This window comes from Eleginops maclovinus, chromosome 5, assembly GCF_036324505.1.
Source record: "Eleginops maclovinus isolate JMC-PN-2008 ecotype Puerto Natales chromosome 5, JC_Emac_rtc_rv5, whole genome shotgun sequence".
In the NCBI taxonomy this organism is placed as follows: Eukaryota; Metazoa; Chordata; class Actinopteri; order Perciformes; family Eleginopidae; genus Eleginops; species Eleginops maclovinus.
Window position 1 is genome coordinate 16,736,703 of NC_086353.1, and position 12,630 is coordinate 16,749,332.

Sequence of the window (12,630 nt, forward strand, 5' to 3'; positions counted from 1 at the left end):
ATAATTAGTTTTCATCGAATGTCAGATAAGAGCTGAAGCCTTAAATGAATTGATGGCTTTTAGTTGTTAAGAAACCGAATTGACCATAATTGGAATTTCAGTCAGTTGTAAACACAAATAGTAAAAGAAAAACAATAACTATCTTCCCAAATGATATGATAAGCATCTTTTCTTTCTTTTATCTCATTGTAAAGTGAAAGTTATGAAGTTGTACTGGGCATTTCTTTACAATACAATGACTTTTAAAGACGAATGAATTTGTTTTAGCACTGCAACTTATGCAACATACATAGATTGTCAAAATAATTATCCAATAAACAACTTAACATTAGGTGTAGGCCATACTCAGAATCTGCTCCATGTTGGTTCTGAAGTACATCATTTGAGTTGCAGTATTCAACAAGAGCAACTGAAGTAGAGTATTTATAAATCAATGCATTAGAATGTCTTCCCAGAGGAGATGCAATCACTACAATATCCTTGTCTACAAAGATGCACAGGTACTCAAACATCCTTAAATACTTAGAGGCTTGTTCGTAGTGTCTTCTATGGCTATGGTAATGTCTTTTCTCTGATGTTCTTGAAGTGTTGGCTATTGGCCATGAGACGCTTGCTTGTTTAGAGGCTTCTTCATGCTGCTGCTGCTGCTGTATCCTACTTTGTATGCCCTCAGCACACATGGAGTGTCTTGTAAGCCCGATTGTTTTCCCTCCAGCCTCACTTCTGCTGGAGTAGGAGTGGGAAATTGGTCGACCTCAACGAGCTAAGCTAGCATAGCTGTTTATTTGTCCGTAGACAGTGAATGAAGCTTGTGTCCCAGCTCCAGCATATAAGCCTGTGTCAGCTGAATCAGTCTGTACTGGCAGAAGTGGGCAGAGAGGTGGTTTGTAGCCATCCTGGATGAGGGAAATATTGCCTCAGTTATCAGAGGCAGAGACTTCAAGATGTCTGCTGTAGGAAAACCTCTCCAATAATACTGACATTTCTTACACTCCTTGCACATTTTAATGTACAGGTTTAAAAAAAAAAAAAAGATAAATTGTATAAACTATGACTACAAACACTTATTATGCTGCCCTAAGTCTTTTCTCTGAATCCCCAATAGAAGGGTCACCAATGAATTGGGACAGGAAGGAGATCATTCTGGGACAGATGAATAAAAAGAGGGGATGGGGTTACCATCTGGAAGGTTTTTTATCTGTTATCTTGATGGCCTGCTGTGTGTGCGACAGAGACTTAGCTTTGACCAGTGTCCTCCCTTGTATGCTGCGACAGGATGCAATCATTTGATCCCTCTCTGATTCTAGTACTCGGTTAAAGGGATTTTAAGTAGAGATTAAATCTGTTTCAACCAGACAGTTGAGAATATAAACAGTTGTTTTTAATCCCCTGCTAACAGCTTCATATTCTCCTACTTGTTAAAGACATGTTTTTGCAGTTTAAAGCAGTTAAGTGTTTATTTGTTTGTTTGTGTGCATGTAGGCCTATGTCCTGTATGTTACATTTTCCTAAGCTGTGCTGAGGTAATTTCTGTAGTTCACAGAAAATAAGAAAGCTCTAAATAGTCAGAGTGGATGTTTGTTTATGTTGAGTACCTAGAAGCAAGGTGACATCTATCCATGGATGCAACTGAAAAGTCTGGAAAATATTTACATTTCCTAACGTATTTGTTCATGAGTGAACACAGCCATGTTTCCTCCTTCCCTCCTTTTACAGCAAACATTCAACCATTCACCTGTGTTTTCCTACTGTGACATGCCACTTTGTTTCCAGTGGCCGTTGATGGACCATCCCTATGAAGAAACAGGGTTACAATGGGACAGAGTACCTCAGAACAAGAGGTCCAAGGAGACACGCAAGAGGTTGGTTTCTCAAAGGATGTATATGCATAATAATAAAAAAACAAGTGAGCAATCACGTTTAGCTACAAACAGATAAATGTACCATGGGCCAATAGAAGTCAGTAAGTGGGCTAACAGAAATTGTAAATCTGAAAAGTGTCATTCTTTTTATAGGTAAAGTCAAATGCCTGTTTTAGACACAGAACATCTGTCAAGTTATAGATAAAAAATGTGAACAGACAGAGACCTTACACAAAATACTGCATAAAAGCCCACAAGCACAAAAGACTGCACAAGCATCCTATATATAAGTTAACGAGAACATGCATTTAGGATGTTAAATGCACGTTAGCATGTTATGTTCCAGTCACTCGGCACTAAATGAAGCAGCAGCACACCACACAAAGCAGCTTTAACAACACTCCACTGACATGTATCCAGCATTGGCCTGATGAAAGTGGCTGGTAAACTCAATATATATTATATTCCTATAAGGAAGAAGCCCTTTATGTCCAGCTTTCTTTTTAAATCAAGATTTACCATAGTTATTCTTTATTGCTGTAACTTTGCAACTTAACTAAACCCAGACGTTAGCCTTACGATGTACAGGACCAAAAACCTCTATATCGACCCAAAATCAAGTGTGAGATCTGTATTGCTCAGTCTGAATTTAACATGAAAAATAATTTGTTCTGATATTTCCCCCCCATCACTCCCTGTTATGTGAGGTTTTGTGATGTCTGCACACGCACAGCTCTTAATTTAAAAGATTTCTGCTAGTGCTTTACTAACACTCTCACTTTATTGGAGACACCAACTTTTAAACTGTAAATTGCCCACGTGAACACTTTCCACACTTAGACTTTGATTCCTAAACGCCATTGCTCCTACTTAAAGCCTCCAGCTAAAGTATATTTCGCACGTCCTGTCAGTGCACTCATTCAGTATTCCCCAGTGTCCCTGCTTAGGCCTTTTACTGCCTTAGCCCCACACACTTATCAATAACCACTGATAACAGACAGGTTGTCTTCTTGGCTGTCAGCCAGAACACTAAAAACATATTACACACACACACACACACACACACACACACACACACACACACACACACACACACACACACACACACACACACACACTAGAGTAAAGCATACACGCTTATCTTGGCTACAGGATCTCCACTCCCTGACAGTCTTGTTTAGAGAATTACTGAGTATAATGTTTGCTGAACTTTAGTGATAAGAGTCATTAATCAAGCTAAAATGAAAATCTACTCAGCTTTTTACGAGTGTTCTTCCTCTGTTTATTTGCTGGGAGGCAATGTGCATGAATAAAAAAACATTTTATGCTTTTCTTTTTTTCTTTCTTTCATGCTTTGTTGCTTTCTGTCTCTCTCTGCCTCTCATAAAGTCCAGCTCCATCAGTTTTCATTATGTCTTGTCCTCAGCTCATGGGGCCTTGTTTGTAGGTAGTGAGGCTACACCCTCTAATGCAGCAGAAGACCATATTACTCCCTACATCCACATGCGACTGACTAAAACACATCCCTCAGCTACGTCTAGGTCAAACTATATACAAAAATAGATATTTTTATTCTCATTCAAAGCTACACTGGATGAACCCAAATAAAGGGAGCCTTGGGTCATATGCAAACGTTATCATGTGTAATGTTCAGCAGACTGTGACCTTTCTGAAGGAATGATGAGTAAGAGCTTGATGCAATTTTTTCTTCTTTATTATCAGGTGCAATCCGTCCCCACTGACATAGACAATGGACCAATCGAAGCAGATGTTACACATATTACATTTGAGGAAGCAAACGTGAGTTTTTAGATCCTAGCTTTTTAGACAATACAGGTTTTTTTTCAATCATTACTGTTGGTCTGGATCAAAAATAGTTTTATCTGGGTGATTCATATGTAGTATGCTCTTTCATCTCCTGGACTTCGCCCCCAGAGCTGGGCAATATAAGTTATGATATCAATGTTGGGATATGAGATTAGAAATAGATATCTAGGTATTGCTAAAGTGTTTTTTAAACCCTGAATTACAATAAATTGATGCACTTTTCTAGCTTACTGGACTATTTGAACTATACTGTTATTTGTCTTTACCCAATTATTTGATTTATATCCACATCACTGATTTTATAAAATATTACATCGTCTTACATTTTTTTATAGCAGTTCGATGTTGCAGCTGCAGCCATTGGGTATGCTATTAAAGCAGCTGGCATGCTTGTAATGCTCTGTGTTTGTCTGTTACACTAGGATGGGTTTAATAACATCAAGACTTTTGTTGAGGAGGAACTACAGACGAGCATGGTAAGTTCAGCAAATTGTATTAATGTCATAGATGTTTTTCCATAGATAGTCAGAAAATATAATGCAGCTCTTGATGATTTAATAAAGGGATTGTTTAAATTAATGTTATTGTTGCAGCCATTACATTGTGTCCGCTTTTGACCTTGCACACACATCAGCTCTCCTCCTCTGTTCTTCTTTTCTGTGCAGATGGTGGGGATGGTGATTGGTGCGGGCATCGCCATAGTGCTCATCGCCATCCTCATCTTCTTCATCTTGCGAAGGATCCAGCTTCGAAGTCAGTATCTGCTGAGAATCCCATCCCACCATGCATTGAGAAAATGTAAAAACAGTCAGCTAAAATAAGTACGTATTTTTAAGGTTATATGTCTTTTCTTATTTTCAGACATAGAAGCTCAGGAGGCCCCCAAATACCGCTTTCGCAAGAGGGACAAAGTCATGTTCTACGGCCGAAAGATCATGCGTAAAGTGAGTGTGTGGATGACAGAAAATGATCATACCTTAGCCAGTATGCAAGTGTGTGTTGTAGTTATCACAGGCTGGCTTTGACCTTCGGTGTTTCACATGTAATTTCTCCAGTTTTTTCTAATATAATAGTGCTATTTTCTAACTAACATGCCTCTCAACAGGTCTCCCAGTCTACCTCTTCCCTGGTGGGTACATCCTCTTCCTCTCGGCCACGCCTAAAGAAGAAGCAGAAGATGCTCAACATTGCCAAAAAGTAAATAGGAAATCTTGCTCTAAACAACAGTAAAACTTCTACCAAAAGTTCACTGTAAGAGGTTCACACACTTTCCCATCCGCTCTTCACAACCAACTGTCCTTCTGCTGTGCAGGATCCTGCGCTTTAAGAAGGAGGTGCCCATCCTGCAGGCTAAGGAGCCCCCTCCCTCAGTGCTGGAGGCGGACCTCACTGAGTTTGATGTGGCCAACTCACACCTCCCCTCCGAGGTGCTGTACATGCTCAAAAATGTCCGGTAGGTTTATTTCCTTTCTTTCTTTCATGCCTTTGGATTGGTTTTACTTTTATGGAAAGAGAGTTAATTTTTTACTTTAACTTTCACTTAAGTGTGCAAGAGATAATGGATTTTTCTATACTTTGAAAAACTATGTTTCACACATAAACACACAAAAGCAAATATAAGCCAAGTGGTCACATTTATTCATCCAAAACTCCAAACAAAAACACAAATACACTTTTTTACTTACATATTTTAAATATATAATTATCAATTATCAGTCTACAAAATATCCTTTTCAAGTTATACAAAATGTATAGCTGTTCCTGGAAAGTGTAATACTCTTCTAGGTTTTCTTCTGTCAGTTATGCTTAGCACCATACAATCCTTCACTGGCTAAACATGTCTGTACCCTACATTAATTTGCTTGATTAATAAGTAACTCCTGTAAGGCATGCGTATACAGGCATGCCTTTGAGATGAGTAATTCTGTTGTGCAACGGTTACCTAGCAAACTGTGTTCATTAAACATCCCTGCCAGCTACACAGAATGAAGAACATCTTTTAACATACAAACATTACTGATAAGCTCACACGTGATCTAACCTCCCTGTTGTTCATCATTGCAGTGTGCTGGGTCACTTTGAGAAGCCCCTCTTCCTGGAGCTGTGTAAACACATGGTGTTCGTGCAGTTCCAACAAGGGGAGTACGTCTTCAGGCCGGGACAGCCTGACAGCAGCATCTACGTGGTTCAGGATGGAAAACTAGAATTGTGCCTTACTGGAGCGGTATGCTTTGCTGTTTGTTTCTTGACTCAGTCCAAGCTTTTATGTATATCTGTTAAACTGTACCTACTCAAGTTCTTAGTAAAGCTTATGAACACAAGTTGCTTGATTTTTGTTCTTCAGGATGGCAAAGAAAGTGTGGTGAAGGAAGTCTATCCGGGAGACAGTGTCCACAGCCTCCTTAGCATCCTGGATGTCATCACAGTATGTCACACCCACTTGCTATACACTCAAATCCGCACAGAGAAGTGTGTTGCTACACACGTGTACACACAGGCCTCTACACAATATTCACACATACATGTCGCTTTCAGTGTTGGACCCCACCCACCTCCTTCTCATTGATTCCCAATCGCCTGCTGACTCTCCCAAGTCCTCCACTAACATACATGTGACTTGTACATTCACCACACACTTGCAGTTGTTATATAGTATAAATCTTAAATATAGAGATGAATCTTTAATCTCTATGATTACCATACACAGTTTATTGTTTTGAAATAGATTGTTTTTGTGTGTTTTTAAACTGATGTGTTATCTTAAGATTGATATCTTATTACAACATTGTCACAAATGAACAACAACATCATTACTTCAATAATGGTCTAGAATAAGCAATCTCTCACATAAGAGTTTCCTAAAATATGTACTATGTGGGGTCTTTGTGTCCAGGGCCACCAGAAGCCTTACAGAACTGTGTCGGCACGGGCTGCAGAGGTTTCCACTGTTCTCCGTTTACCTGTAGAGGCCTTCCTTGCTATATTTGAGAAGTACCCTGAGAGCCTGGTGCGGGTAGTACAGGTGGGTTGTTGTGTGTGTAATTCTCTTGGTTCCTAATTTCTGCTCTCTTTCTTCCTCTCTCTCTCTCTCTCTCTAGTTCAGTAGAAATGTCTGCTGTCATAAAACTGAAGTGATTTACATAAAGCTGTGTCAGTTTGTATGTATGTGAAAAAACTTCCCACTTCCTGTTTTATTTGTTTAGATCATCATGGTTCGTCTCCAAAGAGTAACAGTCCTAGCCCTGCACAACTATCTGGGTCTCACCAATGAGCTCTTCAGTCATGTGAGTTAACACAAACACACACACAAACACACGCACACAAACATACACACACACACACACACACACACACACACACAGCACACCAGACATTCCCATGGAAGCATCTGCTGGCGATGTGGTTTGGCATTTTTCAGGAATTCAGCACTATAAGCTCACATGTTGTTTTTATTACAAATTGAGTTGCAATAAGCTAATGCTTTGTCTCTGTTTAATCTCTCCCCCCATGTCACACACACATCATACACATATCATTTGCACTGGTCCTGTAGGAAATGCAGCCCTCACGTCTTCCACCTCCATCTCCCCATCCAACTCGCACCAGTCCCATCCGGCATGGTAAGCGCTTCGGCAGCCTGACTGTGACAGAGGAGCATCGAGAAGCTGCCATTAAGGGTGAAGCTACAGGTAGGGAGAAAAAAAAGAGTTAGGAAAGGATTAACTGTGTGAAATATACATTTTGGCTCTCGTTTTCTGCCACGTTTGGGGTTTAGTTTCTTTTTAAATTCCTTCCCAGTGATTTTCTATATGTACCTACAGGAGGGGAACAAGGGAAGGACGGAGCAACAGTGCCAACTCTCAGCAGGACCATCTCCATGCCTGTGGACATTGCCGGTGAGGGACTTCTGCCCTTGTTCACAGAGAGATAATTTGTTCTTAATGTTCTCCAGTTTCAACTGTACGATGTGCTATTTTGAGAAACCACTTGCGTAGAAACATTGCTGAGATGCCTGAGGGGACGGGGTCAGAGTGGAGAGAAGATTTGTTGACCACGGCACCACAAAAGGGTCGACTCCCGTGTCCTAATACCAACCCCTCAGCTCTTCTCCTGTCATACTATTCTACAATAAACAACATGTAGAATACTTAGTTTTTGGGAATGTTCACGCCTGTCATATTGAGGAAAAACATTTGTCAAGATATTACCCCCATTAAGTTGGCTTGTAGCTGCGTGAAAAGACAGGGTTTCCTTTCTCTTTCAAATGAAGCACAGTGCAATAAGAAGGACTTATCTTTACCCTCTGCAGGTAACGGCTTGTTAACTCAGAGACATGTATGGCATGAAAACACAGATACCTAACGCATTGATGAAGACAAAGGCAGACAGGTCCATTATCAAATTAAAACTACTTATAAACTTTTGATTTAAAAAATGGAAAAGAAAGAAAGCTTTTACGAGTGTGCTTACTTCTTAAAAACAGGTAGTGAATCTGGAAGTACAAAAAAACATTCTCAGCCATTGTACATTAGCAAAAAAGATTTGAAATGATCTGAGTACGATCTTCAGAAAATGCTTAAGACTGAATATCACATCGTCTTGGTCTGTGCAGTTTTACAGAAAGGCCTGAGATCGGACTTTGACATGGCGTACGAAAGGGGAAGGATCTCTGTCTCTGCAGAGGATGGCAACACTCCTCCTATGTTTACTCGGGTCAGTACACTGCAGACTCTTGAAACAAATGAGGAAGATAAGGTTAATTGATCTTGTGACATTACATGTGGTAACAACAGCATAAGCTACCGTGCTGTTGCAGAACAAAGACTAAGTCTAACCCAGTTTATCGATATATTAACCATTTTTACTAGAAATGTTCTCGTAGTGTAATCTTTATGTATTGTTCCAAATTAAAGTTAAATGTGAATTGTTCAGTACCTTACAAACACAGACTCATTATGTATATCATATATATAATATATTATCCAGCACATAATAGATTGTAAGTCTTAGTTAATCATCCCAACATGATAATTCATACTTTTTTTTGTTGAGGGGAAGATCTCCGGATCTGATCAGAGATTCTTTTTAAATGTATTTGTACCTTTCCAGTCTACATCCCAGGACCAGCGGGAGAGGAAGGTGACCGTAGACGAGGTTCCCTCTGGGATCTATCTGTATCCCGAGGAAGACTCGGGAGTGGACAATATTTTTACACCTGTATCCAGTCGATCCAATGCTGCTTTGTTCGAGGATGCTCAGAAAGAGATCCTCAAACTCATGAACATTGAGGTTTGTTAATTAATTGGTATTAAATGTTACTTAAGTAAAATGCCAAATCCACTGCAGAAAATATATAAACAGTAAGGCAAAAATGTGTCAAATGTGGGTTTAATGCTTTTTTACACAACTTGTATATATACATTAATCTCCACCTCGTATATAGTTTACTGTAGGACCCACTTTTAGATTAAGAAATAACAGTAGGCTGATTACATTGTCATATTTTGCATGAATGAGCACATTGTCACTAATCACTCAGCAGCATCTGCTGACAGCTTATTATGTGGAAAGGGGGTCAGACCGTAGGCCCACTTTACAGGAGCTACAGTACAGATGGGGGGGGGGGGCAGACTGCAGTGTCAAGCCACAGTGCTGAGACATGTGTTTCGTAATATATGTAAGGACAGCATTGAGGTAACAGAATATGCATGCTAAATAGGCTTTATAAAACTTCAAATCCAGAAAGTGTTAGTTGGTGTCTGGTAAGAAATTGTTTACACACATTTGATGCAAATATGTGGTAAATCCTCTTGTGTGGGTAGTTGTTTCTACATATAATACTTCAAAACTTCATGATGCCTTAAGTACATGTTGCAGATTTGTCTGCAGCTTGAGCTCCATGCAAGTAGAATGAAGACATTTCACCAACAATGTTGCGCCACTTTGACTCGCTCTTTTTTTGCTGTTGCATTGATCGCCATTTTGTCTTTCTCCTAAAATCTAGGACCCCTCCTTGTTAAATGGGAAAGTAACTCTGCACCAAGCAAAAGCTGGAGCTGTCTTGGCAAGACAGGGAGACCAGGTACTTAACACAAGAAATACTGGACAAAAAAAAAAAATGTTATGCTGATTATTAAACCCCTAAAAATGATTGTTATAGAGCCTGCATATTATGTTAAAAAGTCAGATAATCAACTCTGTGTTTGGAATGTCTTTACGAACTGAGTGGAAAATGCAGTTCCTATAAAAAAAATGCAGTTCTTTCAGCTTTCTTTTTTATATTTATTTAGTAAGAATATGCTTTATTTTAATAATCTTAAGTTAATAGCCTATAAGCATTAAATGTATTGCTCGGTTTTCTACGTGTGTCTATATTTTGTTTTATTTAATTGTTTTATATTTTCAAACATCAGTTTCAGGATTCAATATGTATTTGCTGCACTTTGCCTTTGTGTATGGCAGTAAAGTATAGTAGAAGTAGCAGCAAACGCTAATCAAATAAAATGTCAGATGTATGCAGTCAAGTGTTTCAGTTTAACGGCAAACCATTTTTATCCTCCCCTCTTTCTGTTTTCTTCTTCTCTCTTTTAGGACGTGAGTCTCCACTTTGTCCTGTCAGGTTGTCTGCATGTCTACCAGCGAATGATTGACAAGCAGGAAGCCGTGTGCTTGTTTGTGACCCACCCGGGGGAGATGGTGGGCCAGCTTGCTGTGCTCACTGGAGAGCCCCTCATCTTCACCATCAAGGCCATCAGAGACTGTACATATGTCAAGATCTCAAAGTCTGATTTCTATGAGTGAGTCGACCTCCTTTTGATATTGACAAACAAGGAAAAACCCTACATTTTTAATTGAAGATTTCTGTACCAAATGATTTTGTGAATTTTCCAAAATGTGTCTTGCCTCCTAAGGTATATTGTGTTTCATGTAGAACAATATAACAACTAACTCACCAACAAAAAAATACATCAATCATCATAACTAAAATTGTAAACAATTTATCCTCTTCCTCTGTGACCCCGGTACATGGAGGTCTACTTAGAGACCTATTTTTGTATGTATTATTTTCCATTATCTTCCTTCATAATACCTTGAACCATTATAAATAATTGTGCTATAAATCATCTGCTTCCAAACAGTATTGATACTGTACAGCCAGTATTGCTCACACCTGTGATGTGCTGCCCCCTGCAGGATCATGAGGGAGCAACCCAGTGTGGTGCTGAGTGCGGCTCACACGGTGGCTATCCGCATGTCCCCGTTCGTCAGGCAGATGGACTTTGCTATTGACTGGATGGCTGTGGAGGCTGGCAGAGCTCTCTACAGGTAAAACAAATATTTACCTTTCCTGTGCAAATTGATCTTGGTCAGTGTATTAATGTCTTTGTATGGCTACTGTAATGTCTGTGTTTCTTCTCTTCACATCTGCAGGCAGGATGACCAGTCAGACTGCACCTACATTGTTCTGAATGGCCGTCTGCGTTCAGTTATCCGCAAGTCAAACGGCAAGAAGGAACTTGTAGGGGAATACGGCAGAGGAGACCTCATCGGAGTGGTGAGTCTTTCTCTCCTCAGTCAGAGAATACTGCCTGCATGTAAAATAAATCTCAGCTATGAAAATGAAATATGGAGCTAAAAGCGGATTACTAAATCAAAAAGAGCTTTACCTTTTAGTGTGTTGATAAGCTGATATTGGGTGAAGTGCAGTGTTTCTGTTGCTTGCCATTTTTAGATTAGATTCGACCTCATCTAGATAATTTTAATGAAATGTAGATTAGATACTCGATTGGTAGTTAAAAGAGACATGCACTGTAATTTAATATTCCATTCTGACCGAAATAACAATCCCAATCATGTTGCTTGGGTTGTTGATAAATTATTTGTCCTGTTCCCGAGGATCTTAACGCGTTTTTAAAGGGCTTTGAATGAAGTTATCTGAAAATACGGCTTCAATTGGTATTTTAATGTCTTAAATCAAGCCTTAAAAATGATAAGCAATGGGAAGTAGGATTTTCATCCCCAGTGGCATTAACAAGACAAGGTTTTTTATATCTGATAATTATGTGTATTGGTGCTGAATCTCACAATCGTGTGCCATGCTTTAGGTGGAGGCCTTGACCAGACAGCCGAGAGCGACCACCGTCCACGCTGTGAGAGACACAGAGCTTGTCAAACTGCCGGAGGGGACGCTAAACAACATCAAAAGACGATATCCGCAGGTCAGTTTCTTTGTCTTGATCTGGTTTTGGTTGTGTGAGTGCGGCTGAACTGGTTCTGATGCTTGTTGTGTTTTCAGGTGGTCACAAGGTTGATCCACTTGTTAGGACAGAAGATTCTGGGGAACCTGCAGCAAGGTCGCGGCCCCTTCTCAGGTAAGATGATGACAAAGAACCCTTATTTGCACACAAACAGACATTTTTTAATGTACATTATACGCCGTTTACACTCTGTATGTCCTTCTTCATTCCAGGCTCAGCCCTGAGTCTGCCCACTATGACAGCCAGTGCTGATGTCACCAACCCTGCCAGCAACCTCTCCACGGTGGCTGTCCTGCCTGTATGTGATGATGTGCCCATCAATGCATTCAACATGGAGCTCAGCCATGCTCTCAGTGCCATTGGTAGGCCTTTTTATAACAGTGTTTTTTATCTTGAATCTGGTATTGCTGGATTTCTGTTTGGTTATAACAAAAGCACTTACTTATATTAGTTTTATGTTCTTGACTGTTTCTGTAGTAATATATTTTGCACTACCTCTGTTGCAGGCCCAACTCTGCTATTAACCAGCGAAATTATAAGAGAGCGACTGGGCGCCTCTGCTTTGGACAGGTCAGTCTAACTATTATTAAACCCTCTCAGTTCTAAGGGGTGAAATACATGGCACACGTTGATTATAAACTCTGCCAGCAGAGACACTTTTCCATCACTTTATTCCTGCTTTT

General features: G+C 39.8%; 1 protein-coding gene across 3 annotated transcripts in view; it reads left to right on the forward strand.

Annotated features, from left to right (window-relative positions):
- pnpla6 (patatin-like phospholipase domain containing 6) overlaps positions 1-12,630 on the forward strand; it is a 29,179-nt gene that overhangs the window by 3,137 nt on the left and 13,412 nt on the right. For all 3 annotated transcript variants that reach the window (XM_063884601.1, XM_063884603.1, XM_063884602.1), the window contains exons 2-24: positions 1,774-1,862; positions 3,585-3,662; positions 4,112-4,165; positions 4,355-4,442; positions 4,551-4,633; positions 4,795-4,886; positions 5,002-5,142; positions 5,754-5,913; positions 6,034-6,114; positions 6,583-6,711; positions 6,893-6,973; positions 7,243-7,372; positions 7,505-7,585; positions 8,302-8,402; positions 8,799-8,978; positions 9,694-9,771; positions 10,281-10,486; positions 10,884-11,015; positions 11,121-11,244; positions 11,795-11,908; positions 11,986-12,061; positions 12,160-12,309; positions 12,454-12,517. In XM_063884601.1, the coding sequence (XP_063740671.1) occupies positions 1,815-1,862; positions 3,585-3,662; positions 4,112-4,165; positions 4,355-4,442; positions 4,551-4,633; positions 4,795-4,886; positions 5,002-5,142; positions 5,754-5,913; positions 6,034-6,114; positions 6,583-6,711; positions 6,893-6,973; positions 7,243-7,372; positions 7,505-7,585; positions 8,302-8,402; positions 8,799-8,978; positions 9,694-9,771; positions 10,281-10,486; positions 10,884-11,015; positions 11,121-11,244; positions 11,795-11,908; positions 11,986-12,061; positions 12,160-12,309; positions 12,454-12,517 (2,471 nt within the window). In that variant the 5' untranslated portion in view covers positions 1,774-1,814. The remainder of the gene's footprint in view (positions 1-1,773; positions 1,863-3,584; positions 3,663-4,111; positions 4,166-4,354; positions 4,443-4,550; positions 4,634-4,794; positions 4,887-5,001; positions 5,143-5,753; positions 5,914-6,033; positions 6,115-6,582; positions 6,712-6,892; positions 6,974-7,242; positions 7,373-7,504; positions 7,586-8,301; positions 8,403-8,798; positions 8,979-9,693; positions 9,772-10,280; positions 10,487-10,883; positions 11,016-11,120; positions 11,245-11,794; positions 11,909-11,985; positions 12,062-12,159; positions 12,310-12,453; positions 12,518-12,630) is intronic.